We start from the raw sequence: 27,992 nt of genomic DNA on the forward strand, positions 1-27,992 counted from the left end.
TAGTAGTAGTAGTAGTAGTAGTAGTAGTAGTAGTAGTAGTAGTGGTCGTAGTATGCATTACAAAAATGCAGTTATCCTTACATTTGGTAAAATTTAAATATATTACAAGGGAGGCAAATCTGTAACAATAAATTTAAACTTATTGCATTTGTTTCCCCTGTAGTGTATTACCTCCCCTGTCCTGCTTATATTTATATTAATGAACAAAATTAAACATAAACACAATATTTAATATACAAAATATACAAAACAATCTCATATTCTGATAATATTTTTACTGATCCTCTGTATTTTACTAAAAGGATGATGTTTAATTGGACTGATAATTATAGATTTAGGATTACAGACCAGTTGCTTCAGTAATATTGTTCAGAGTGTGCCCTGTTGGCAGCGTATGCATTCTTGAATTATCATTCAAAAAACCACTTTACTATTTCGAGTCACCGTGACCTTGACCTTTGACCTAGTGACCTCAAAATCAATAGGGGTCATCTGCGAGTCATGATCAATGTACCTATGAAGTTTCATGATCCTAGGCCCAAGCGTTCTTGAGTTATCATTTGACAACCACCTGGTGGACGGACAGACCGAACGACAGACCGACCGACAGACCGACATGAGCAAAACAATATACCCCCTCTTCTTCAAAGGGGGGCATAAAAAGGCAAAACCTAAAAAAACATATATATTAATGCCAAAATAACCAGAGAACTGAGAGCTTACAGCAATGAGTTCCTATTGAGACTGGCATGTAGAGAGGAGCTGCTAAGACTCCCATGCAGGGAACCGTTATTGAGACTTGCATGAAGGGAGCCGCAGTTCAAACTCCCGTGCAAGCTACCCCGCAATGACTCGTTCTTCAGTCCTGACTGAATCTTCGCACTATTAAGGCTTGCGTGCAAGGACCCATGATTTAAGCTGCCGTGGAGAGAGGACCCCCCAGTGTTTCTGCTGTGAAAGGGTAGGCTGCCCATCCCCAGGTGGGAGTTGGTTGTCTTGCTCAGGCCCAGCAGGTCCATCGTGTGGGCGCTACTACTGAGTCCAGGCTTGTTAGGCTTACCCAGGTTGAGGCCGAGTAGGTCCAGCGGTGAGCTACCACTGTCCAGGGACACTTTCGGATGGGAGACAAATTTACCAGACGATGATAGACCAGCTAAATCAACTGAAAAAAAAGTTATTTGCATGCACAGATGATGATGTTTATAGAATATCATTTTGCTACTGAACATTTTACAACTGTTTTTTTTTTAAGTAATATTTCTTTAAAAGAGATACTGTATTTTAGCCCTCTTTTTATCACTCACTGTTTAATTTGAAGTTAATTTAATATGCTACCTGATTTTTCATTTTCGATAAACTAATACCTTTTACAATAAATATATCAGGTAACAACAGCAATTAGACGAAGAGACCTTGTGGATTGATGTATTGAAATCATAGCAGCCTGTTAGGCATCATTAAAAGATCCTTGCTCTGGGAAAATGGGGCTTAATGCGTGTGCATAAAGTGTCATCACAGATTTGCCCGAGCAGTCGGCCAAGGCTATTCAGGAACAACATGTATCGCTTTAATGTCTTGCTTTTTTCATTTAAAGTAAGTCTCTAATAAGCAAAAATTAAGTTTAGGAAGAAAGTGTCTTCATGAATACCCGATGAGGATTGCACAGGCTTATCTGGGATGACACTTTACACACATGAATTGTGCACAGGCTTATATGGGATGAGACTTTACACATGTACATCGAGCCCCCATTATTCCAGAGTAGGACTGGAAAAAATGCCAGCAAGTTGTACTACTGGGTATGGTCACTACAGTCAAGTTGTACTACTGGGTATGGTCACTACAGCTAAATTTTACTACTGGGTATGGTCACTACAGCCAAGTTGTACTACTGGGTATGGTCACTACAGCCAAGTTGTACTACTGGGTATGGTCACTACAGCCATGTCGTACTACTGGGTATGGTCACTACAGCCAAGTTGTACTACTGGGTATGGTCACTACAGCCAAGTTGTACTACTGGGTATGGTCACTACAGCCAATTTGTACTACTGGGTATGGTCACTATGGCCATGTTGTACTACTGGGTATGGTCACTATGGCCATGTTGTACTACTGGGTATGGTCACTAGGGCCATGTTGTACTACTGGGTATGGTCACTACAGCCAGGTTGTACTACTGGGTATGGTCACTATGGGCATGTTGCACCACTGCGTATGGTCACTATGGCCATGTTGTACTACTGGGTATGGTCACTATGGCCAAGTTGTACTACTGGGTATGGTCACTATGGGCATGTTGTACCACTGCGTATGGTCACTATGGCCATGTTGTACTACTGGGTATGGTCACTATGGCCAAGTTGTACTACTGGGTATGGTCACTACTGCCAAGTTGTACTACTGGGTATGGTCACTATGGCCATGTTGTACTACTGGGTATGGTCACTACGGCCAATGTGTACTACTGGGTATGGTCACTACGGCCAAGTTGTACTACTGGGTATGGTCACTACAGCCAAGTTGTAATACTGGGTATGGTCACTATGGCCATGTTGTACTACTGGGTATGGTCACTATGGCAATGTACTACTGGGTATGGTCACTATGGCCAAGTTGTTCTACTGGGTATGGTCACTACAGCCAAGTTGTACTACTCGGTATGGTCACAATTGCCAAGTTGTACTACTGGGTATGGTCACTACAGCCATGTTGTACTACTGGGTATGGTCACTATGGCCATGTTGTACTACTGGGTACGGTCACTGCAGCCAATTTGTACTACTGGGTATGGTCACTACAGCCAAGTTGTACAACTGGGTATGGTCACTACGGCCAAGTTATACTACTGGGTATGGTCACTATGGCCAAGTTGTACTTGTGGGTATGGTCACTACAGCCAAGTTGTACTACTGGGTATGCTCACTACAGCCATGTTGTACTACTGGGTATGGTCACTACAGCCAAGTTGTACTACTGGGTATGGTCACTACAGCCAAGTTGTACTACTGGGTATGGTCACTACAGCCATGTTGTACTACTGGGTATGGTCAATACAGCCATCTTGTACTACTGGGTATGGTCACTACAGCTAAGTTGTACTACTGGGTATGGTCACTACGGCCAAGTTGTACTACTGGGTATGGTCACTATGGTCATGTTGTTCTACTGGGTATGGTCACTAGGGCCAATAAGTACTAATGAGTATGGTCACTATGGCCATGTTGTACTACTGGGAATGGTTGCTATGGCCATGTTGTACTACTGGGTATAGTCACTATGGCCAAGTTGTACTACTGGGTATGGTCACTACAGCCAAGTTGTACTACTGGGTATGGTCACTATGGAAGTTGTACTACTGTGTATGGTCACTACAGCAATGTTGTACTACAGGGTATGGTCACTACAGCCAAGTTGTACTACTGGGTGTGGTCACTACAGCCAAGTTGAATTTCTGGGTATGGTCACTACAGCCAAGTTGTTCTACTGGGTATGGTCACTAAAGCCAAGTTGTACCACTGGGTATGGTCACTACAGCCATGTTGTACTACTGGGTATGGTCACTATGGCCATGTTGTACTACTGAGTTTGGTCACTATGGTCATGTTGTACTACTGGGTATGGTCACTATAGCCAAGTTGTACTACTGGGTATGGTCACTATGTCCAAGTTGTACTACTGGGTATGGTCAATACAGCCATGTTGTACTAATGGGTATGGTCAATACAGCCAAGTTGTACTACTGGGTATGGTCACTACAGCCAAGTTGTACTACTGGGTATGGTCACTACAGCCATGTTGTACTACTGGATATGGTCACTACAGCCAAGTTGTACTACAGGGTATGGTCACTACAGCCATGTTGTACTAGTGGATATGGTCACTACTAACATGTTGTACTACTGGGTATGGTCAATACAGCCATGTTGTACTACTGGGTATGGTCACTACAGCCATGTTGCACTTCTGGGTATGATCACTACAGCCATGTTGTACTACTGGGTATGGTCACTACAGCCAGTTGTACTACTGGGTATGGTCACTATGGCCATGTTGCACTACTGGGTATGGTCACTATGGCCATGTTGTACTACTGGGTATGGTCACTATGGCCAAGTTGTACTACTGGGTAAGGTCACTATGGCCATGTACTACTGGTTATGGTCACTACAGCCATGTTGTACTACTGGGTAGGGTCACTAAAGCCATGTTGTACTACTGGGTATGGTCACTATGGCAATGTTGTACTACTGGGTATGGTCACTATGGCCAAGTTGTACTACTGGGTATGGTCACTATGGCCAAGTTGTACTACTGGGTATGGTCACTACGGCCAAGTTGTACTACTGGGTATGGTCACTATGGCCAAGTTGTACTTCTGGGTATGGTCACTACGGCCATGGTGCACTACAGGGTATGGTTACTACAGCCATGTTGTACTACAGGGTATGGTCACTACGGCCATGTTGTACTACAGAGTATGGTCACTATGGTCATGTTGTACTACAGGGTATGGTTACTATGGCCATGTTGTACTACTGGGTATGGTCACTATGGCGATGTTGTACTACATGGTATGGTCACTACGGCCATGTTGTGCTACTGGGTATGGTCACTATGGCAATGTTGTACTTCTGGGTATGGTCACTACAGCCATGTTGTACTACAGGGTATGGTCACTATGGCCATTTGTACTAAGGGTATGGTCACTATGGCCATGTTGTACTACTGGGTATGGTCATTATGGCCATGTTGTACTACTGGGTATTGTCACTACAGCCAAGTTGTACTACTGGGTATGGTCACTATGGCCAAGTTGTACTACTGGGTATGGTCACTATGGCCATGTTACTTGGTATGGTCACTACGGCAATGTTGTACTATTGGGTATGGTCACTATAGCCATGTTGTACTACTGGGTATGGTCACTATGGTCAAGTTGTACTACTGGGTATGGTCACTACAGCCATGTTGTACTACTGGGTATGGTCGTACTACAGCCAAGTTGTACTACTGGGTATGGTCACTACAGCCAAGTTGTACTACTGGGTATGGTCACTATAGCCATGTTGTACTACTGGGTATGGTCACTATGGCCAAGTTGTGCTACTGGGTATGGTCACTACAGCCATGTTGTACTACTGGGTATGGTCACTACGGCCATGCTGTACTACTGGGTATGGTCACTATGGCCATGTTGTACTACTGGGTATGGTCACTACAGCCATGTTGTACTACTGGGTATGGTCACTACAGCCATGTTGTACTACTGGGTATGGTCACTACAGCCATGTTGTACTACTGGGTAAGGTCACTAAAACCAAGTTGTACTACTGGGTATGGTCACTACAGCCAAGTTGTACTGCTGGGTATGGTCACTACAGCCACGTTGTACTACTGGGTATGGTCACTACGGCCATGTTGTACTACAGGGTATGGTCACTACAGCCAAGTTGTACTACTGGGTATGGTCACTACGGCCATGTTTTACTACTGTGTATGGTCACCATGGCCATGTTGTACTACTGGGTATTGTCACTATGGCCATGTTGTACTACTGGGTATGGTCACTATGGCAAAGTTGTACTACTGGGTATGGTCACTACGGCCATGTTGTACTACTGGGTATGGTCACTTCAGCCAAGTTGTACTACTGGGTATGGTCACTACAGCCATGTTGTACTACTGGGTATGGTCACTACAACCATGTTGTACTACTGGGTATGGTCACTATGGCCAAGTTGTACTACTGGGTATGGTCACTATGGCCATGTTGTACTACTGGGTATGGTCACTATGGCCAAGTTGTACTTTTGGGTATGGTCACTATGGCCATGTTGTACCACTGGGTATGGTCACTACAGCCAAGTTGTACTACTGGGTATTGTCACTATGGCCATGTTGTACTACTGGGTATGGTTACTACAGCCATGTTGTATTACTGGGTATGGTCACTATGGCCATGTTGTACTACTGAGTATGGCCACTACAGCCAAGTTGTACTACTGGGTATGGTCACTATGGCCATGTTGTACTACTGGGTATGGTCACTACAGCCAAGTTGTACTACTGGGTATGGTCACTATGGCAATGTTGTACTACTGGGTATGGTCACTACAGCCAAGTTGTACTACTGGGTATGGTCACTACAGCCAAGTTGTACTACTGGGTATGGTCACTACAGCCATGTTGTATTACTGGGTATGGTCACTATGGCCATGTTGTACTACTGAGTATGGTCACTACAGCCAAGTTGTACTACTGGGTATGGTCACTTTGGCCATGTTGTACTACTGGGTATGGTCACTAGTCTATGGCCATGTTGTACTATTGGGTATGGTCACTATGGCCATGTTGTACTACTGGGTATGGTCACTATGGCCATGTTGACTACTCGTTATGGTCACTATGGCCATGTTGTACTACTGGGTATGGTCACTACTGCACTCACCGGTACTGGAGCAGTCTCGGAAGGTCTTTGGACTCTCACATGGACTTCTGGACGGACTTGGACCCTCACTGTGACTCATACCTGAAATCATAGTCATGGAAAGGTGATACAAACTAAAGACTTAAACCAATATAGCTTGTATCACAATTCTTTAAAATATCTCATTATAAAACGTTAACTATATCCAAATACACTTTCCATTATTAATTATCACTAATATTTATAGATGTATTGTATTAACATATTCATAGTTTAAAAGTTTTTAAGCCAATACATATTTTGTTATAGTGTAGTTTCATATTATCTTATATTCCCTTGTTGTTTATTGTATTGCTCTACAACAGATTGACATATCATTAATAGGCCAGCAAATACCATCTTCAATGACATTATTTCATGATGATAAAACTGGCTCTCCAAAGGCCTGGTAGCTAGGCCATTTACCTGGTTCTCTCAAGGTCTGAGCCCCGGGGAAGGAAGACTGGTGGTGAGAGTGATCCACACGCTGTGATGTCACGGCACACTCCTTCATGAGATCTACCACGTTTTGTAGCGACACCTGGGGCATGGCCATCCGCGGTGCACCATAGATTCCTAGAATATGTAGTGTTCTGTGAAAAATGGGTTTAATGCATGTGAGTAAAGTATCATCCCAGTATCATAGCATTTTCTGCCCAGACTGGATTCTTTAAAAGCGGAAAATGTCGTCCCTGACAAGCCTCTGCAGACTGCACTGCCTTATCTGGAATGACACTTTACTAACATGCAGTAAGCCCTGTTTTCCCAGAACAAGCCTCAATATGATTGGCAGGGCACCATATAGCCAACACTTGCATGCCACTAAGTATTGAGCATGAATGAGCATGAATTGATTTTAAGTATGTTTAACAGAGCAAAAAGCAGGCAAGGCAGATTTTGCTCACAAGGCCATGATCTGAGAAAACTTGGTAGAGGACCACCATTATTAAATTGTAATGTTACATAGCCAAATCTCTGGGCCTTGCAGTTTCAGAGGAAAAGATTTTTTTAAAGTTTTCATTCTATACATATTAGGTAAAACAAGATACCCCAGAGCTAGGAACATTTTACCCCAGGGAAAGGATTTAAACAAAATTGGTACAGGACAACCATATGATATTACATAACAAATATCAAATATCTGGGTCTTGAAGTTTCAGAGGAGAAGTTTTTACTATATTTATATAAGGGAAAAAGTTACCACCAGGACAGGGACAATTTTAACAAAATGGCATGATTTAAAGAAACTTTGTACAGAACAATGTTAATACATTAATGTCACATGCCAAATACCTAACCTCTAGGCCTGGTAATTTTAGAGGTTTTCAATTTGTAAATATAAGAACAAGAGGGCCATGATGGCCCTGAATCGCTCACCTGACTCATTAAGATCAGATGAAAACTATGACCTCTATTGTCTACACAATGTTTTTCTATGATTTGACCTAGTGACCTAGTTCCTGACTCTAGATGACCCAAATACAATCCCAATCCAGATTTCATCAAGATAAACATTCTGACCACAGTTCATAAATATTGGATGAAAACTGTGACCTCTATTGTCAACACAAGAGTTTTCTATTTATTTGACCTAGATTTTTACCCAAGATGACCCAAATACAATTCCACCCAGATTTCATCAAGAATTCTGACCAAATTTCATAAAGGTTGGATGAAAACTGTGATCTCTAATGTCTACACAAGGTTTTTCTATTATTTGACCTAGTGACCTAGTTTTTGACCCCAGATGACCCAAATAAAATCCCAACCCAGATTTCATCAAGATAAACATTCTGACTAAATTTCATAAAGATTGGATGAAAACTGTGACCTCTATTGTCTACAGAAGGTTGTTCTATTATTTGACCTAGTGACCTTGTTTTTGACCCCAGATGACCCAAATACAATCCCAAACCGGATTTCATCAAGATAAACATTTTGACCAAATTTCATCAAGATTGGATGCAAACTGTGACCTCTACTGTCTACACAAACAAATTGTTGACGGACGGACGCACGGACACACGCAGGCACGCACAACGGACGCCGGACATCACACGATCACATAAGCTCACTGTGTCACTTCATGACAGGTGACCTAAAAATATGTGTCGGAGATAAACATGAACAGTTGTGGTTAAAATCCCATAGAAACAAGGGCTGTTTGTAAAACATGCATGCCCCCCTATATGGGCTATAAGTTGTAGTAGCAGCCATTGTGTGAATACGTTTTTTGTCACTGTGAATGGTGGTGGTGGTGGTGGTGGTGGTGGTGGTGGTGGTGGTGGTGGTGGTGTAGTAGTAGTAGTAGTAGTAGTAGTAGTAGTAGTAGTAGTAGTAGTAGTAGTAGTAGTAGTAATAGTAGTTGTAGTAGTAGTAGTAGTAGTAGTAGTAGTAGTAGTAGAAGTAGTAGTAGTAGTAGTAGTAGAAGTAGTAGTAGAAGTAGTAGTAGTAGTAGTAGTAGTAGTAGTAGTGGCAGTAGTAGTAGTAGTAGTAGTAGTAGTGGTAAAAGTAGTAGTAGTAGTGGCAGTAGTAGTAGAAGTAGTAATAGTAGACGTGGTGGTGGTGGTGGTGGTGGTGGTGGTAGTAGTACTAGTAGTAGTAGTACTAGTAGTAGTAGTAGTAGTAGTAGTAGTAGTAGTAGTAGTAGTAGTAGTAGTAGTAGTAGTAGTAGTAGTAGTAGTGGTAGTAGTAGTAGTAGTAGTAGTAGTAGTAGTAGTAGTAGTAGTAGTAGTAGTAGTAGTAGTAGTAGTAGCAGTAGCAGTAGCAGTAGCAGTAGCAGCATTACAAGACCAATACTTAAGAATGATCAAATGGGAAAAGGTAACATAGCACCAGCAGTAAATATGGGGCTCATTTACAGGTCAGATTTGGAATCTCTGCTGTAAAATGAGATTTTCAATGAATTAAAGGGAGGCAAATCTGTAATAAAAAGAACATGCATAAACCGTAGTTGTTTCCCTTGTTTGAACCATGCTAAATCCTTACAAGTTTGGAAAGAATTGGATGAAAAATTTGGACTTTATTGCATAAACACCATTTTCTCAATTCAAGGGGAGGTAATTCTGTACTTCATGGACCAATAATGCTCATTTTTTGTAGGGTTTGTGTCCTCATTGATATAAAGACACTGTGCAAATTTGGAAAGGATCGGACAAAAAATGTGGAAGATTTTTGAAAGTTTTCACAAAATAGGCAAAAACGAATAAACATGCAAAGTTCAACGAGCTCCTGCGGCCATGTTTTTTGACAAATCAAATTTCTTTGAACAACTTTTTCAGGGGAGCCCTCAAAGGTCATCCCTGTGAAATTTTTTGAAAATCTGATGAGCGGTTTCTGACAAGAAGATTTTTTAAGGTTTTTACCATATATGGTCATGGCGGCCATCTTGGTTATGTGATCAATTTTTTTTTAACAATTCTTTTGTCCCATGACCTAGGGATGCTCCACATGAAATTTAGTTGAAATTGGCTCAATGGTTTAGTAGAAGAAGATGTTTACAAATTTGTATACGGACGGACGGACGGACGGACGCCGGACGCTGAGTGATCACAATAGCTCACCTCGAGCTATTGCTCAGGTGAGCTAAAAACACGCACACCAGATAACAACCCACACTAATAGCTCACTACTCTGAGATGGCCCATGAATAAAGCTTAAAGAGGGACATGAATTTCAAGACACACAAGTTAATTTGTTGAAATGATATCCTTCACCAAAAACAAATTTTGTGACACACGGACAAACAGACTGAAGGAAAAATGGACGGACAATGCCAATTCTATATACCTCTGCCTTTGGCGGGGGATAAAAAGACAAAACGACTTCTGAGTCTGGATAATTTTAGCATCAAGACAGCACATTTTTATACCAACCTGGTGGTGGTTGTATGACATGCTGCATGGTTTGATGCGCAGGCTGGGGACTCTTCGGACTAGGAGGGCTGAAGCTAGTAGCCATGCCAGCAGGAGCCATGCTGACCTGGCCATTCACGTTTAACATATTGGGCTGACTTGCATGATTGGTCAGGTGGCTGCCATTGTAAGAGTTCGTGTGAGCGTTCTGCTGGTTGCTGAAAATGGTTGACTGGGTGGCATGGTTGTAGGAGGCTTGGGTGGTGTATGTAGTGGATGGGGGCTGGTGGGATAGCTGGGCCACTTGGGCTTGCTGGGTGGTGGGTGGGCTTTTCTGACCGTTGATTAGAAGTAGCTGGGCTGGGTAAGTACTGGGTGGGCTCTTCTGACCATTAAGCAGAAGGAACTGGTTGGCTGTGCTCACTTGCAGGGCTGGCTGAATGGTCTGACTGAAGTAACCTGCAAACAGGACACACACCGTAGAACATACCAATTGGCCACGTTCTGAGAAAACTGGGCTTAATGCATGGGCATAAAGTGGGATCCCAGATTAGCTTGTGCAGTCCGCACAGGCTAATCAGAGATGACATTTTCGACCTTAATCGGATCTTTGCTAAAAGGAGACTTCACGTACACCAAAAATACAATAAAGCCTAGTGTGGTCCCTGAATCTGGGACAAAACTGTATGCACATGCATTAAGCCTTTTTTCTCCCTGGACATGGCTAAAATTAATTGCATGGAATAATGTAATTTAGGAATAGACATGTAATATCATGCCAGTTATTCTCCGTAATCATATCATTAAGAGGGCTATATGCCCTAAGGCACTTACCTGAGACCCCAAGGTACTCAACAATTCTTAGGGGGCAGTGTTCACAAGGTTTCACAATAGACTTATACAGAAAACTGCCCCAACACCTGGATTACATGTTATTGAACATACCGCAATCATCTTCTAAACCAACACAGATATCATAACGATGTTCCCAGCCCCAGCAAGTTCAGAATGAGTGGGTAAAAAATGTTACATCTTGAGAGTACTAATTGTTTAACTATATCCACATAAGGAAAACTTTAAAAAAAGCTTCAGGTGACTTGATTTTATATGAACAGAACCATATCTCACTTTCCGCTAAATCATAAGAAGAAATGTGTGAAGCAAAAGTCCTAAAATTGGGCAAACATATGTGACTTCTAGAATGCTCTCAATCTTTTTTTTAAGTGTCAACTAGTGAACTTATTTTTAACTCCAATTGACCAAGTTTAGAACTCATCAGAGATGCACTTGGCAGAGATATAATTTGGACAAATGTCCTCACCATGTTTCATAAAGATTGGGCAAATGTTCTCACCATGTTTCATAAAGATTGGGCAACAAATAATGGCTCTTAAGAGTGTTCTTAAGATTTTCCTTTATTTGACCTAGTCAGTAGTGACCTTATTTTTTAACCCACACAGTTTAGAACTCTGCTTAAATACCATTTGACAAATCTTCTGACCAAGATTGGGGAGTAAATGAGGACAAGAGGGCCATGATGGCCCTAGTTCGCTCACCTGAGAGGAGTCGGTTCATTCAATCTTTACCTAATGTCAAACTTGACCTAGATATTGACCAGACAAACATCCTGGTCAAGTTTCATCATTATTGAACCAAAACTCTGGCGTGGGGAGTGTTTTTGTTTTCGTAAGATTTGAAATGGTGACCTATATTTTGAGTTGATCCCCTTTACCAAACATCAAACTTTGCTTTCAAGGATTTTGTATAATATAATGAAAATTTGGACAATCTTAGGGCAATAATTATGGCATTAATTATGTGATTTTGCTCATCGTCAAACTTGACTGAGATCTTCCAGCAACTTTGATAAAGAATGCTTGAGAATTGTGAATGCTAGAGTGTTTACAAACCAAATGTGGACGACAGACAGCGGACAAAGACCAATCCTAAAACCTCACCTGAGCAATCAGGTGAGCTAAAAAGTGTGTTTCACCGATCTGAGCCATTTTCCAACTTGTCCAAGAAATCAATAAAACCAATGCATTGACTAAGTTTCAAGATGATTAGGCAAAATATGTGACTTCTATAGTGTTCGATTACAAGGTTACTCTCTATATAGTCACATAAGGAAAACTGCCCCACCCCCCTGGCAGCCATGTTTATTGACCCATCGGGACCATTTGCAAACTCATCTGAGATATATATAAAACCAATCTTTTCACCAAGTTTCATGATGGTTGGGCAAAAAATGTGACTTCTAGAGTGTTCACAAGCTTTTTTTTTACTATATAAATATTTGAAAACTCCCCCCCCCCCCCCCCCCCCCCCCACGGCAGCCATGTTATTCAACTGACTGGAACCATTTTCCAGCTCAACTCTCGTGTCAAGGAAACAAATGTCCTGACCAAATTTAGATTGTTCACATGTTTTCACTATATACATATAGAGAAAAATGCCCCGCCCACTGGCAGCCATGTTTTTTCACCGATCTGGACCATTTTTTAACTCTTCCGAGAAATCAATAAAACCAATGTTTTGACCAACTTTTATGATGATTGGGCAAAAATTGTGACTTCCAGAGTGTTTACAAGGTTTCTCTATAGCCAAATAAGGAAAACTGCCCCGCCCACTGGCGACCATGTTTTTCAACGGACCAGAACCACTTTTGAACTCGACCAACATATCATTAAGACAAACATTTTGACAAAGTTACATGAAGATTGGGCATGAAATGTGATTTGTACAGTGTTTACAAGTTTTTTCTTTTTTTTGACCTAGTGACCTAGTTTTTGACCCGGCACAACCCAGTTTCGAACTCGACCGAGATTTCATTGGGACGAAGCTTCTGACCAAGTTTCATGAAGATCGGACAATAAATGTGGCCTCTAGAGTGTTTACGAACAAATGTTAACGGACGGACGGACAACGGACAAAGACAGGTCACAAAAGCTCACATGAGCAATCAGGTGAGCTAAAAGTAGAGTGTTCTCAAGTTAACTCTTTGATCTGAACACATGACCTAGTTAATTGCCCTACTTGACCCAGCTCCATAGGGATAAATTTTCTGACCAAGATTCATAAGGAATAGGCAATAAATGGGGCCTCTGAAGTGTTTGCAAGGCAAATGTTGATTGACAACACACAACAGACAACGGACAATGAACAAAAGGCAGACACAAAAGCTTATCTTGAGAAGGTAATACTATGATGAAAACATGCAAAATATTGGAAAATGTTGAAAATTATTAGACTTGAAATCTACACAATAAATTTATAAAAATACATCCAAATATATGTTTGAAAGTCTGTGAAAATGGAAGATAGCTGTTATAATAATATTTTTCATCACACTATTCTAATGCCTGAGTCAATAGAATTATAAGCCTAGTTCTGGGCAACTGGGCTAAATACATGTGCGTCAAGTGTCATCTCTGATGAGCCTGTGTGGACACTGCATTTTTATGGAATTCTTTGTTGAAAGGAAGTTTCTAGTATATGCAGAAAGTGTCGTGCCTGGTTAGTCTGTGTGGATTGCACAGGCTAATCTTGAGTGACACTTTACGCACATGCCTAAAGCCCGGTTTTCCCAGACCAATGCCCAACTGGTTTCAATTCCTGTTCAGAAGCATACCTAAGGCACTAAGACTGAGTATGGTGTGCCTGCCCCCCTCCTCGGTGATCACGTTGGCATGGTGATGGCGGGGTATCTCCTTCTCCACCCCCAGCAGTAGCAGCCGCGCCAGGTACATGTTGGACGCATTTCTCTCTATGCTCTTCACTATCACAGACTACAAGAATGAGAAAAGTCTAAGCCTACAAATAGTGGAACCCACCAAACCTTTTGTTGATAAAAAATGTGCCTCGTTCAAGGAAAACTAGGATTAATGTAGGAACGTAAAGTGTTGTTCCAGATGAGCATGAGCAGTCTGCACAGGTTATTCAGGGACAACACTTTCTCCTTTAATGGTATTTTTTGTTTAAAGAAAATCTCTTCTAATCATTAATCCAGTTTATGTGTAAAGTGTCCTTCAAGATAAGCCTGTGCAGACTGCACATGCTAATCTCGGACGACACATTATGTACATGCATTAAGCCCAGTTTTCCCAGAACAAGGCTCAAATTATGTACATATGTGAGTTTAAATCTAACCACCTCTTTCTATAGTCTCGTCACATACAGCAAAACAAATGTGAATTAGAATCAATAAGTATTAAAATGCTTTTTTATCAACTGGTCCGATTATTATTTGCTTTATCCTTCTTCAGAACTAAATATCTAGAAGTAAAAAAGTGTGTGCATGATTACATGGTAAATCTATCAATACACATGCAAATTCATTGCACAATTTGACAAAGTTCATCAATATGCACAAGAAATCTTACTTTGCTTGGTTGTTTTGGTTTAGGCTTGACACTGATGTACACGTCCAGATGCTCCATCAACTGGGTCACTCGCCCTGAAATCACACGTATAGGCAATAGCAACAATGTTTCTGTGGATTAAGGTTGAATAAAAATATACCTTCTGTGCTCAGTGAAAAGGGGGTTCAATGCATGTGCGTAAAGTGTTGTCCCAGATCAGCCTGTGCAGTCCGCACAGGCTAATCAGGGATGATACTTTCCGTTTTATGATATTTTTTTGTTTAAAGAAAGTCTCTTCTTGGCAAAAAACTAGTTTAGGCGGAAAGTGTCTTCCCTGATTAGCATGTGCAGACTGCATTATGCCCAGTTTTCTCAGAACACAACACAATTATAAAGATACATTCAATCCTCCACTGGCAAGTCAACAGGGTAAGGAAAAATGTAGACCCAACCTAAAATGGAGAGCCCACACATAAACAGCCATTTGCATACACAGGACAGCAGTGAAGACGAGGAAATGAATGAGTCTTTTAAATGATATATATTGAGAATCATTTTTTGCTTCAAACTTAGCATGAACCACCTCTGATTATGCATTCCTGATTAAGGAACTAAATCAAGCCAGAAGCACCAAGTGTAGCCTGTACAAATTCAGAAATGCTTTTTCTTGTTTTTAAGTCTATTCTTTTTGCTTGAGTATTAGTATTGGTTGGTGAATACATGAATGGGCCAAGTGCAATTTAAAATGCGTAGCCTTCTCAAACATAGTGTCAGGTGAGACGTATCCTTGCATACCCTGGTCCATCTCCAGCTCTTCCTTCACATCAAACATCAGCACCAGGGGCAGGCATCCCTACAATGAACACATTCGTGAGCCTTACCTTAGAATATTGGGGTTTAATGTGCAAAGTGTTGTTCCAGATCAGCCTCTGAAGTCTGCACAGGTTAATCAGGGGTGACACTTTTCACATAATGATATTTTTTATTAAAGAAAGTCTCTTTTCAGAATTAATCTAGTTTAGGCGGAAATTGTCATCCCTAATTAGCCCTGTGGACTGCACTGGCTAATCTTTGACGATACTTTATGCACTTGCTTTAAATCCTCTTTTAAGAAAAACATGACAATATGTTTCATAAACATAAAAATCACCAATTGGTACTTGGGAGTCAAGATCAAGCTGAAAATAAATGTTGGGTAGATAGGGAATGGTCTTAAGCAACAACAGTATTAAAGAGGTGAAGCAGGCAGTGCTGGTTCTACAAGAAACAGTACAATCAAACCAAACATTTGCATCAGTATTCAAGTGTAGCATGAAGTGGTGCCCCTACAAGACAAAAAATTACAATCAAGCTAACTAAGAAATAGATTGTAAGAATTATGCATGGTCCTCATAAGATCAAGGTACAAGTGAAGATGAGTGATATAGGTGGATACACAATAGTCATTAGATCCAATTGTGTAAGTTTCAAATACTGGAAGTAATTGGTGTAGGAGCTGGACATGGCTGTAATATCAACTAAACTTGTAACATTACAAATGGATGGTTGGGTTTCGGTCAAGGTTAATGGAAATTGAATGATATTGATGAACAGCAAATGATCACAATCAATATCCGTGTAACAAAGACTTGAAGCATTCCATATAAGTAATAGATGAAACCATAAAATCTGCTGCACATGTAACGGACATTATGAAATGTTGAAGGTCACATATACACATAGAAAATCACAATAATGAATCCTATATGAAGCACAGCTCATATTTTTTGTAAAATTCCCCAGAATCCCAAACTGTACTCACAATGAGCTGCTGTCTTGCCTGGTAGACACTCTCAATGGGCCCAGAGATGAAGACAAGCCCCTTCCTCTGGGGTGCGACAGTGTTCGGGTCTGGAAAGTGGATCACTGCCCCAGTGACCTGCATGATCTGCTTTATGTTCATGCCTCCACGACCAATGATGAACAGGTGGTGCTGGGGCGCTATCTCAAGCTGCATGGACACCGGCAGCGGGGCCTGAAACAGAATTTTATTAAATATCAGTATTTTATTAAATTCTATTTAAACAGTGACTGTGTTTATTTTACTCTTTACCACTTTTTAGTAGTCCCTTAGAAAGTTACATTTAATTAAATACCTTTCTTGCTAAATTCTACTTTTAAAGGTTTCATTTCCAACCCTTAGATACAGATGAGCAGCAAACAGCATAAACCTGTTTCACTCCCTGTCTTTTGTTTTTATCTGTTTTAGCACCTGAAAATGCAAAGTTTTGCCTTCATAGAAAGCATTTAAAGATGTTTTAACTTGGTTAAAAAAGTACAAGTGGAAAAGTCAATTTATATTTATACTTTTCATCAAAGTAAAAAGGTTAATAAATCATGATGCTTGAATTTCATGCATGATGATTATACTGACACAAAAATCAAGGGATAGATAAATGATTAACTTAAAGATTTTATCTCAAAAAGAAAACATGAGAAAAATTGTTTTTTGACAAGTGTCAGAAAATAGAAACAGATAAAAAGATAACATGGGCTGCGATGAAAAAAGAACACAAACACAACATCCAGGTCAGTCAAGATAACATTATCAAGTCCAAATGTTATTCAAGATTTGAGTTCTGAAAAGAGGGATAAGAGTACAAATTCTGTAAGCTTTCCCCGCAGAACATGTGCACAGTGTGTTTCTTGTAATCACTTATAAAACATTGAAAAAATGGCCAGGTAGAACCAGGACTTTTTTCTTTTGAGTATACTATACCAGAAAGTTGGTAACATGTTCAACAATCTAAGAATAAAATGTATGAAAAAAAATATCATACAACAAAAAAATTGTATTTCAAAATAAAGTACATCTTTTTTCGCTTCAAATGAAAGTTTGAAGTGTGAACTCACTACTCTTACTGTTTGATAGCAAATTGCCAGATATGAGGTTGGAATACTGATGCATGCCAAATACAGAAAGCGTTTGTTCATGAGCTTAACTTAAACATTTTGTCAGTTGATCCGTGGCAATTTGTTTCATACAAAATATATAACAAAACTATAAATTATATTAAAAAAATTAGTAATGAAATATTTGACAACAAAATAAAATTACAATTTGCAAAAGCATGAACACCTAACTGAGTATCAAAATAGAAAAAAAAAGATATTGTGCTTTCTCTGACAGACAAAAATAATTGGGTGAAGATTGGCAGTAATGTCAACAGGCGCAAGATAAAAGTAGTTTCAATTTCAAAATGTTGCACAATGAGGCAGTTATGTCCTAGCGATGAGATATAGCAGGTACCAAATGCCATGAAAATGGATGATTTCAAATGAACAAAAATAAACATATACACCTTCGGTTCCTTGCAAAGATAATTAGCACAGATGCAGATGAATAAGCCACTGTTTTCAATTTCCAGCATTCGAAACCAGATTGAATTCCTATAGATTTTGAGTTCCACACAGTCTTATCAGAGATAAAACTTTAGTCTTTAAAACTTTTTTGGCTTAAAGGAATTCTCTTCTAAATACAACTCAGTCTAGGCTGAAAGTGTTGTCCCAGATTAGACAATTTCTGCCTAAACTGGATTTTCACAATAAAGGGACTTGTCTTCTTTCCAACGAAAATAACCATAAATGTAGAAAGTGTCAACCCGATGAGCCTGCACAGGCTTATCTTGAAGGACACTTAACATACATGCGTTTAGCCCAGTTTTCTAAGAACGAAGCTCATTTAATCCACTTACTGGCAGTTTGCCTAGTATACAGTCCATCATTTTCAGAGTGGCTTCTTTCACAAGTTTTTCGTTGTAAACAGACCCGCGGACAATGACAGTTGTGCCATAGCCTCTCTGTCGCTGACGGAAGCTGATCTGAACATTATATTGCTGCTGCAGATGTTGCATTGTGGGAGACTGGGTATCGGGAAGTTGGATCGGGATGGTCGTTGCAGGGATCTCAAACATGAAAACCAAGGGCAACAACTCCTGAAAACAGCACAATAATTTTGATTGAGGACTATTCGGCAACTAAAAATTGCATAGCCGGGTTTTACACATAAAACAAATCTGCACATAATTTTGGGATATTATTATAATTATATGATTATTAACTAAACAGAAACAGTGATTTAAAAACAAGACTATTGTCAAGCAATATAAGTCCCATACCGTCTCCACCATTGTCAGAAATTCCACCATTTTCAGATTTTTTTTTAATATATATTTTTTGCCATAGCAACCAGAATTTTTTACGTAGAAACAAAATGAAATGATGTGCATTATGTCCATATTGCCATCTATCCATGTTTCAAGTTTCATAAAAAAATATTAAGAACTTTAAAAGTTATCGCAGGATCATGAAAACCACCATTTCAGCAGTATTTCTAGTCTATTTGTTGCCATAGCAACCAGAATTGTTGATGTAGGAACTAATTGAAATGACGTGCATAATGTCCATATTGACATCTATCCATGTTTCAAGTTTCATGAAAAAATATTAAGAACTTTAAAAGTTATCGCAGGATCCAGAAAAGTGTGACAGACAGACAGACTGACTGATAGACTGACTGACAGACGGAGCGCAAACCATAAGTCCCCTCCGGTGAAACCGGTAGGGGACTAATAATAGCCAAAATATAGAAATGGGAAAACATGATCTCTACAATCAAATGTTGGAACAGCTGTTATTCTGGGCAGAACAAGCTAGGAATCATAAAAAATTATGTTCTTGAATTCTGAGACAAAGCCGAATAATCTCTAATGTTTTTCTGGAGATGCATTCATTAAACCGACCTTGCAGAAACAATATTAATCAGAGATATCGGTCATAAAAACGTATTGACATATTTCTACCCAGCCGATGCTTTCAAACCAGACAACTTGCACAAAAATATGCTTTTGTTCATGTTTGCCACATCCACAAATTTAAATGAATCACTGCTTTGTTCCCTGTTTAATTTCAAAGAAAAAAACTAAACAGGAAGCATAAACAAGCTTTCTTTTTGGGGAGGAGGCATTTTCCAATAAAATGAAAATAAACTCTGCTGTTTGGCAATGTATTCATATAGGTTTTAGAGTGGCTCCCTTTCAGTTTATTTTCAGATTGTCTGAAGCAATTATGATCAATGTCCTATCTCAAATTTGAGATGTGCCCGCAAAGAATTTGTGTTGATGTTTACAAGTCCCCCCATTATTTATTGGTAAACAAATCAATCAAGGGTATATAGTGAGGCGAAGAAAATGACCATAGGTAAAGCCCATTGTTTATTTTTAAGCATAACAAGAAAATATTTATATTTATTATATATATGAGATGATTAAGGTGAAGGGCGGGTGAATTGTCATGACTACTCGCCCTGCAGGGCGAGTTGCTCTGGATTTTTTTTCAAGGCCTGTGATTACTAGCAAAGAACATAAACAATGAGAAAATAGTTATAGACAAAGACAAAGACAAAGACAAAAGTTTATTTTGTAAATAAAGGCCACCGGCCCAAAATACAGCATACATAAGTAACAGCATGTTATTTTTTGAGTTGTGATACATCAAGTTTGAACATCAATTTTGATCTACATCTTTCTTTTTCATTATTTCAGTTACAAAAAAGGCTATGCTTTTAAGTTTACTTTCATCAGAGATTTGCATAAGATTGCAAAAATTTAAGAAATTTTGTTCACCATTGTACCATGAAAAGATATACATTTGCCTTTCTTGGTTGAATTTTGGACATTTAAAAAATACATGAAACTCATCTTCAATACACATATTATTAAAAACGACTGAACAATATGTACATAATCGGTTTTCTCTTGAAATTCCTAAATGTCGACCAGTTTCAATAGCTAATTTATGGCTTGAACAACGGAATCTAGCAACTGACTTTCGAACATAAAATGGTATATCGATAAACAAATACTTTTCTGGGTTTAACATAGATTTGAACTGTTTGTAAGTATCGCATCTTGGTGAATTTCCAAGAGCTTCAAGCCAGTTTTGTGTATTACAATCAATCAATCTTTGTTTAAATGACATTAAGAATAATTCCACATTTCCTATCTCTTGACTTATCCAAACAAAACCAAATCCATAACGGTACAAAATATTTTTTACAGATGTCACCCAATTAGTTCTTCCGATTTCGTCATGCCGCTTTAACATAATATAACAGTTTCTAGGATATCGATCCTCTGTCATACTTATCAATTTACACCAATATTTAACGCATTTTACATGATGTTCTATACAAAGAGGTAATCTACCACATTCTCCTAATACAATGCTATCATTTACAGATTTATTTACACCAAGGAAATATTTACAACACTCGATTTGTACTTTTTCGAGAATGTCTGAGAATTCTATTCCATATATCTCAGAGCCATATGTAAGTATGGGTTTAACCATTGAATCAAACAATTTAAAATATTCCGTGTATGAAAAATATCCAAAGTTTCTTTGGTATGATTTAATAGCAAAAATAGATTTTCGGGCTTGAGCTGCAAGTTTTTCTTTCGCTTTCCTCCATGATAATTTGGGTGTAAAAAGAAGACCCATGTATTTATATACAGATGTGACATTTACGGGATTATTTTTTAAGACCCAATGTTCGTATGCTCTTAGCGGACCTCCATTTCTAAAAACAATAATTTCAGTCTTTTGTTGATTAATTGTCATACCAGTATTATCACAAAATTCTGATATAGAGTTCAATTGTGATTGTAGCTCGATCGCGGTATCGGCGCAACTCGCAACGTCATCGGCAAAAAGAATGCAAATAATGTCTGAAATATCTTCGGTGATAAAAATACCCCTATGACCTTTAGATTTTAGAAAGGTAGACAACTCGTTCATGTATAAATTAAAAATTATAGTGCTGGTTACGTCCCCTTGCCTAGTGCCGATGTTACAATTGAAGTTTTGCGTGACATTTTTATCATTTACCCGTACACATCCGCGTAGATTTGAATACATCGATTTTAATACTTGAAAAAGCTTCCCCTTGACCCCATTTTTACACATAGTTGTAAATAGTTTATGAATAATCAAACTATCAAATGCTTTTTGGAAGTCTACGTATAGAACATAAAACCTACCACCAGGTTTACACGTATATTTTTGGACCATGCTTTGAAGAGTAAATAAATTATCAATGGTTGAATATCCCTTGCGAAAACCGGCTTGTGCTTCTTCTATTTTATTGTTAAAATCTGCCCATTTGCATAATCTGTTGTATACGATATTGGAGAATATTTTATACATTACATTAATTAATGATATACCTCTATAATTAGAGGGGTCATCTGTAGCGCCTGACTTATATATCGACACAATTATACTATCCCGCCAGATATTTGGAAAATGCCCTGTATTTAGAATCTTATTAAATAAATCTCGAAGTAAAGGACTTATCATATGCATCGTACTTTTATAAAATTCTGCCCCAAGGCCATCGGTCCCTTGCGATTTTCCATCTTTGAGTTTTGAAATACTTTTTATTATTTCTTCGTTCGTGATTTCTGAGTTTAAAATTTGATCTTGATCATCTTCAGTTTCGTTAACCTCTAGCTGTATATCAATTAGACTTGGTTGATTTTCTTTACAAAGAAGGCCTTTAAAATAATCGTACCATGCAAATGGATCTATATTACAAGAATCTTTGTTTTTCGTCTTATGACTACCTTTTATTAATTTCCAGAACAAATTTGGTTTAGTACGCGATAAAACCAATTCGTTTCTTTTCGTCGTTTGATACGCTTGTTTTTTGTCCGAGCACATATTTTTAAACCCTCTACGGAGTGATATATAGTATTGATAATCCGATGCATCATTACTTAAACGGAATCTTCGTAATGCTGCGTACTTCGTTTGTTTAGCTGCGTTGCATTCTCTATCCCACCACGGTTGATTTAATGAATTGTCATTTTTATTAAGATAGTGTGTTTTATAATTTGCCTTCATATCGGATGCAGCGTATTTGTACAAATTTAAAATTTTATCGATCGCTTCGTCAATATCCGTGCACGCGATTGCTTCAAATATTTGCGCATGCTGAATGTTAAAACTGTTTTCAAATACTCTTATGAAATTTTGCTTGTGTGCGTCTTTCCATTTATACTTTTCTATTTTTGGTAAGTGTTCGCTACCGTTATTAAAGTAATGTTGATTGCCGCAATTAGCACGAATAATTTTCTTTTTCCCCAAAACTATTTTAGAACTAATAGGCAAATGATCAGACTCATCCCTAATCTCCACACAAAAATAAGTAATATGAGAAAATAGCTCAGTGGATACAACATGGTAGTCAACAACACTAGCGCCATTATTTGTAAGACATGTAAAATTTCCTAAAAAATCATCGTAGCTACGCCCATTTAAAATATGCATACCTTGCGTACAACACAGTTCAACGAGTGTTTTCCCAAAATTGTTATATCGTTCTGAGTCTTTGTTATTACATGGGCGATCAAAGGGATCCGTGTTATAATCAACCTCTATGTTAAAAATGTTATCCACATTATCATCAGGTATATAATCTAATAATTTTTTTGTGCGTGCGTTTAAATCTCCTGCTAGGTATATACATGCATCAGCATAAAGTACTCTTAAAGAAGAAATATTAGAGTCAATAATAGTGATACCATTATTCTCATTCATTCGCTCATAAATTGGTGAACCTTCTGGCGATACATAGGCTATATATAATATGATATCTTTTAAAGAGCTATACATAGAACTTTTGATATACAGAACAATACAATCCTGATAGTTATGACATATTTGTGAAATGAAACCTTCTTTTAACAGATCGTTTTTTACATACGCGGCTATTCCACCACTATTACGCCATGCATTAGTTACTTTTGTTCTCACATAGTCAAAACATGTATAATTTGCTAATAAATCACAAAATTCATTGTTTTTCTCACCCCATGTCTCTAATAAACCTATGATATCAAATGAAAGTAAATAATTTACAAAGTCACAATTATTTACAAGTTTCCTTAGACCGCACACATTCCATGTTATAATGGTAATGTTTTCTGTTGGGCCTTGACCTCGATCCTATTCCACCCCGCCTGTTGCCCCAGCTTCGCTTTCGTCATCGGATCGTTCCGCCTCACTGCCCTCGCGATAATCCCCTCTCACCACATTCCGCTGGCTATTGTTCGTGCGTGTTTGTTGTCTTCCACGGGTATTTCCAATTTTAGTAATTTCGCCGGTCAAGTCGTCGTACTGGTACACCTCGTTATCAATAAATAGCTTGTCAAAGCGCAATGAAGCGTATTGTCCTTGACTTCGCGCTTGAACTAACCGCTTTCCCAGTTCACGCCTGTGTAGTTGCACTCGCTCAGTGAAATCCTCGCGTACGGAAAATTGAGAATTCCTGTCCAAAACTTCCCTTGATTTTTTGAGTATGGTCTCACGGTCTTTGTAGCGAGAAAATTTAGCGACAATCTGGGGTTTTTCAGAATTTTTATTACCCACTCTGTGCGCTCTTTCTATTTCGACGTGCTCAAGATCGGGCAAACCAAGTGTGTCATTGATGAAATGTCGTACCTTCAGTTCCGTTTCCTCCCACTTCTCCCCGCTTGTTCCCGGGATCCCGAGAAAACGCAAATTATTCCGCCGCGAATGACCCTCTAAACTGTCAATTTTCGAACAAAGGCTATGAATTTGTTTCTTCATTTCTTGATTTTCCTGTTTGAGCGATTCATTTTCTGTTTTTAACAAATTTACTGTGTTACTTATGTCATCAACTTTCGAGTTTATCGTTGACAAATCAGCGCGCACTTCGGCTTTCATTTCTCTGAGAAAACACATTACCTCACTGTCCTGGTTAGATCGGCTTGTGTTTAAATGAGCGTCCCGTGCACTCTATGAATATAGAGATTTATTATGTGGAATGATCACATTTACAACCTTTTTAACCAACATTTGTTTATTTAAAGATGGCAGGACAGTGAGCTGTCGTAAATGATGAATGATTGAAAGTTGTATCATACATTCCCATACATTCTTGAAGAGGACAGTCATTTATATACATTACAGAAAATCAAATATCAGAATATGAAAGCAACAAGGGGCGAACACCAGCTTTTTGTAAAAATAAAAAGTATTTTGAACACAAAATGATAATTTTCCCAACTTTCACAGTAAAATGTTTGTCTCAAAATTTCATTTTAACAAAAGAGTTCTATAAGGATCTTTGTGAACAATGAAAGTCTTCTTACATATTTTATGAATCATTTTCATCGTGAAAACCTTAAATTAATTGCAAGATGCATAAAATAAATTTAATGAGGCAATAAATGGCTTAGACAGAATGAAAGATGAACAATCTATTGGTTGTTAAAATCATGGCTTCCTTCTCAGATATATACAATCATTCAGACATAGCAACCCCCCCCCCCCCCCCCCCCCCTCTCCATGATTCTTAGACTGAACTTGCACCAAAATGACACACACCATTATTTCATGCCCAATCCCATATGCCTAATTACGTAATAATGCAAAACAAAGAACAAATGCAACAAACTCTATTTTTTCTCCCTGACACAAAATATTTATTCACTGGCACTCAGGAAAACATAAACAATAAAACACATAAAATTATCAGGAAGGATTTCTCTTTCAGTCTGATTGTACAGGTGTCTATTACAAGCAGATAAACTTAATATAAAACTTACTGAATCCTGATAAATGAATTTATTGCAAAACTTCCTCTGTTAATTTTGGCTGACTTGCCTAGCTTATCAGTTTCAAGACAGTTAGTATTTTTTAATTTAAAGCTAATGTGTCTATTATACATTGGACACTTGACATGGGTGCTACCTCTCACACATATTATTGGACATCATAAATCAGTAAGATATTGTCCATCTATACCTCCTTGGATAATTTTAGTACTAGATAAAAACTGACACCAGAGATATTGTAGCAATTGATCTATGTTTAACCACATGGACTCCTTATATGGGGTACAAAAAGTCAACACATTTTATAATCAAATATAATGTTAACAACAAATGCATCTTCAGAGATTATAGAAATGTAATAAAAATGATTCTATTATAACCTATCAACATAAAGGTTCCAAATATACAAACAAGGGCAATGACAGTTATAACTGACAACAGAATTGAAAAAATATATTAACCATTTGTTTTGAGTCTTCATAAATGTCACATAAGGTAACTCACACACAAAAAGTACTTATCTATTTGAAGACAAGATATACATGGGAAATGGGCTTTGAAAAAAGCTATTGTGTAAAAATTGTCTAAAAAAGTTTAAGAGATTAAACCTTTTTTTCCTTACATCTTAGATCATTCATCTGCAAGAGTTACGTACCCTGATTTTGGCCCTTGCTGACTCCACTCCCTGGGGTTGACCTGCTATTGACACCTGAAAATAATAAACAATTAAAAAATCAAATACAGAATGATACTTTTTTAGTTTGGATTAATGTAATTGTTACAAAAACAATTGTTAAGATAATTATTATGCGGTCATCCAACAAGTTCTAGGCTTGGTCAGGACAAAAAAATTAATGTCTAACAGTTATTTGACATTTTTCAGTTTTGTATTTGCAGTTATTATTTTCATATATTTTGAAATATCTTCACCTAGTCACTTAACTCAGCTGGAAAGCTCAGTTGCTAGTGTTCTCCCAACTACAAATCTAAGGAAAGCGGGTTTGAGTTGCGGAAATTCTTTCTCCCTCTACCTCTGACTCAGCTAGGGTAGTTGTCACTAACTGGCAAAAGCATGTTCAGTAAGCAGTGATAAACATGCCAACCCAGTAAAAAAGTGCTTAGTTTCACTGAGCGCCATGATTTGAATACAATTATAATTGTTAACAAGAGCTCCGCATAACGGGTGCCACGCTCGACTGCGAAAGCTTGTCAGAATTTTTTTTTTTTTTAAGAGGTCACAGTGAACTTGACCTTTGACCTAGTGACCCAAAATGGGTGTGGCGTGTAGAACTCATCAAGGTGCATCTACATATGAAGTTTCAAAGTTGTAGGTGGAAGCAATTTGATTTTAGAGAAAATGTTAAGGTTTATGTTAAAGTATTATATTAGAGGTGCCAGTGACCTTGACCTTTGACCTAGTGACCCAAAAATGGGTGTGGCGTGTAGAACTCATGAAGGTGCATCTCCATACAAAGTTTCAAAGTTGTAGGTGGAAGCACTTTGATTTTAGAGCCTATGTTAAAGTTTGATATTAGAGGTCACAGTGACCTTGACCTTTGACCTAGTGACTTAAAAATGGGTTTGGCGTGTAGAACTCATCAAGGTGCATGTACATATGAAGTTTCAAAGTTGTAGGTGGAAGCACTTTGATTTTAGAGCCAATGTTAAGGTTTTAGCACGACGCTTACGGCGGACGGCGGACGACGAGTTGGCTATGACAATAGCTCGGGTTTTCTCCGAAAACAGCCTCGCTGAAAACCAACAAAAATAAAACAAAAACCTGGTTGCTCTTCTCCTGAACACTGTTGCCCCGGTTGGAGTCAGGAAAGTGGACGTGACAGCCGGTCTCCTGCATGACACGCTTAATGTTGTTGCCTCCTTTGCCAATAACATGAGAATGGTCTGTATATGAGACGTCCATCTTCAGTGTGGCTCGGTTGCTCTGAAAGCAAACAATCAGTTCAACTACTATTGAAATATTTAAAGGACCTGCAGCGCAAGGCTTAAGTTGTGCAGAGAACTGGCATGTCCTTCTCAGTGATCGACAAGAAGGAGACGATAAGTATTATTTTAAAATTTGGTGGTTTTAATGTTCTTCATATTAATTAACTTATATTGAAAAGACAGTGAAAGACCTTTGTGAGTCTATTTACTGGGTCTAACCACTTCTTTCATATTATGACATCTCAGCAGTTACTTCAAAGCAAAACAAACAAGGGCTGTTTGTAAAACATGCATGCCCCCCATATGGGCTCTCAGTTGTAGTGACAGCCATTTTGTAAATATGTTTTTTGTCACTGTAACCTTGACCTTTGACCTAGTGTCCTGAAAATCAATAGGGGTCATCTGTAAGTCATGATCAATGTACCTATGAAGTTTCATGATCCTAGGCATAAGCGTTCTTGAGTTATCATCCGGAAACCATTTTACTATTTCGGGTCACCATGACCTTGACCTTTGACCTAGTGACCTCAATATCAATAGGGGTCATCTGCGAGTCATGATCAATGTACCGATCAAGTTTCATGATCCTAGGCATAAGCGTTCTTGAGTTATCATCCTGAAACCATTTTACTATTTCGGGTCACCGTGACCTTGACCTTTGACCTAGTGACCTGAAAATCAA

At 38.7% G+C, this 27,992-nt stretch overlaps 1 protein-coding gene across 1 annotated transcript in view; it reads right to left on the bottom strand.

Moving 5' to 3' along the window:
* Window positions 1-27,992, bottom strand: part of LOC127866457 (protein bicaudal C homolog 1-A-like) — a 72,532-nt gene that overhangs the window by 10,214 nt on the left and 34,326 nt on the right. Inside the window, exons 5-15 of the mRNA XM_052406975.1 lie at window positions 27,147-27,308; window positions 26,022-26,075; window positions 18,419-18,658; window positions 16,486-16,698; window positions 15,480-15,537; window positions 14,706-14,779; window positions 13,955-14,111; window positions 10,345-10,782; window positions 6,896-7,045; window positions 6,452-6,532; window positions 724-1,162 (exon numbers count right to left, since the gene is read on the bottom strand). Coding sequence (XP_052262935.1) covers window positions 724-1,162; window positions 6,452-6,532; window positions 6,896-7,045; window positions 10,345-10,782; window positions 13,955-14,111; window positions 14,706-14,779; window positions 15,480-15,537; window positions 16,486-16,698; window positions 18,419-18,658; window positions 26,022-26,075; window positions 27,147-27,308 — 2,066 coding nt within the window. The remainder of the gene's footprint in view (window positions 1-723; window positions 1,163-6,451; window positions 6,533-6,895; window positions 7,046-10,344; window positions 10,783-13,954; window positions 14,112-14,705; window positions 14,780-15,479; window positions 15,538-16,485; window positions 16,699-18,418; window positions 18,659-26,021; window positions 26,076-27,146; window positions 27,309-27,992) is intronic.

The sequence above is a fragment of the Dreissena polymorpha genome, chromosome 2 (assembly GCF_020536995.1).
Source record: "Dreissena polymorpha isolate Duluth1 chromosome 2, UMN_Dpol_1.0, whole genome shotgun sequence".
NCBI classification, from domain to species: Eukaryota; Metazoa; Mollusca; class Bivalvia; order Myida; family Dreissenidae; genus Dreissena; species Dreissena polymorpha.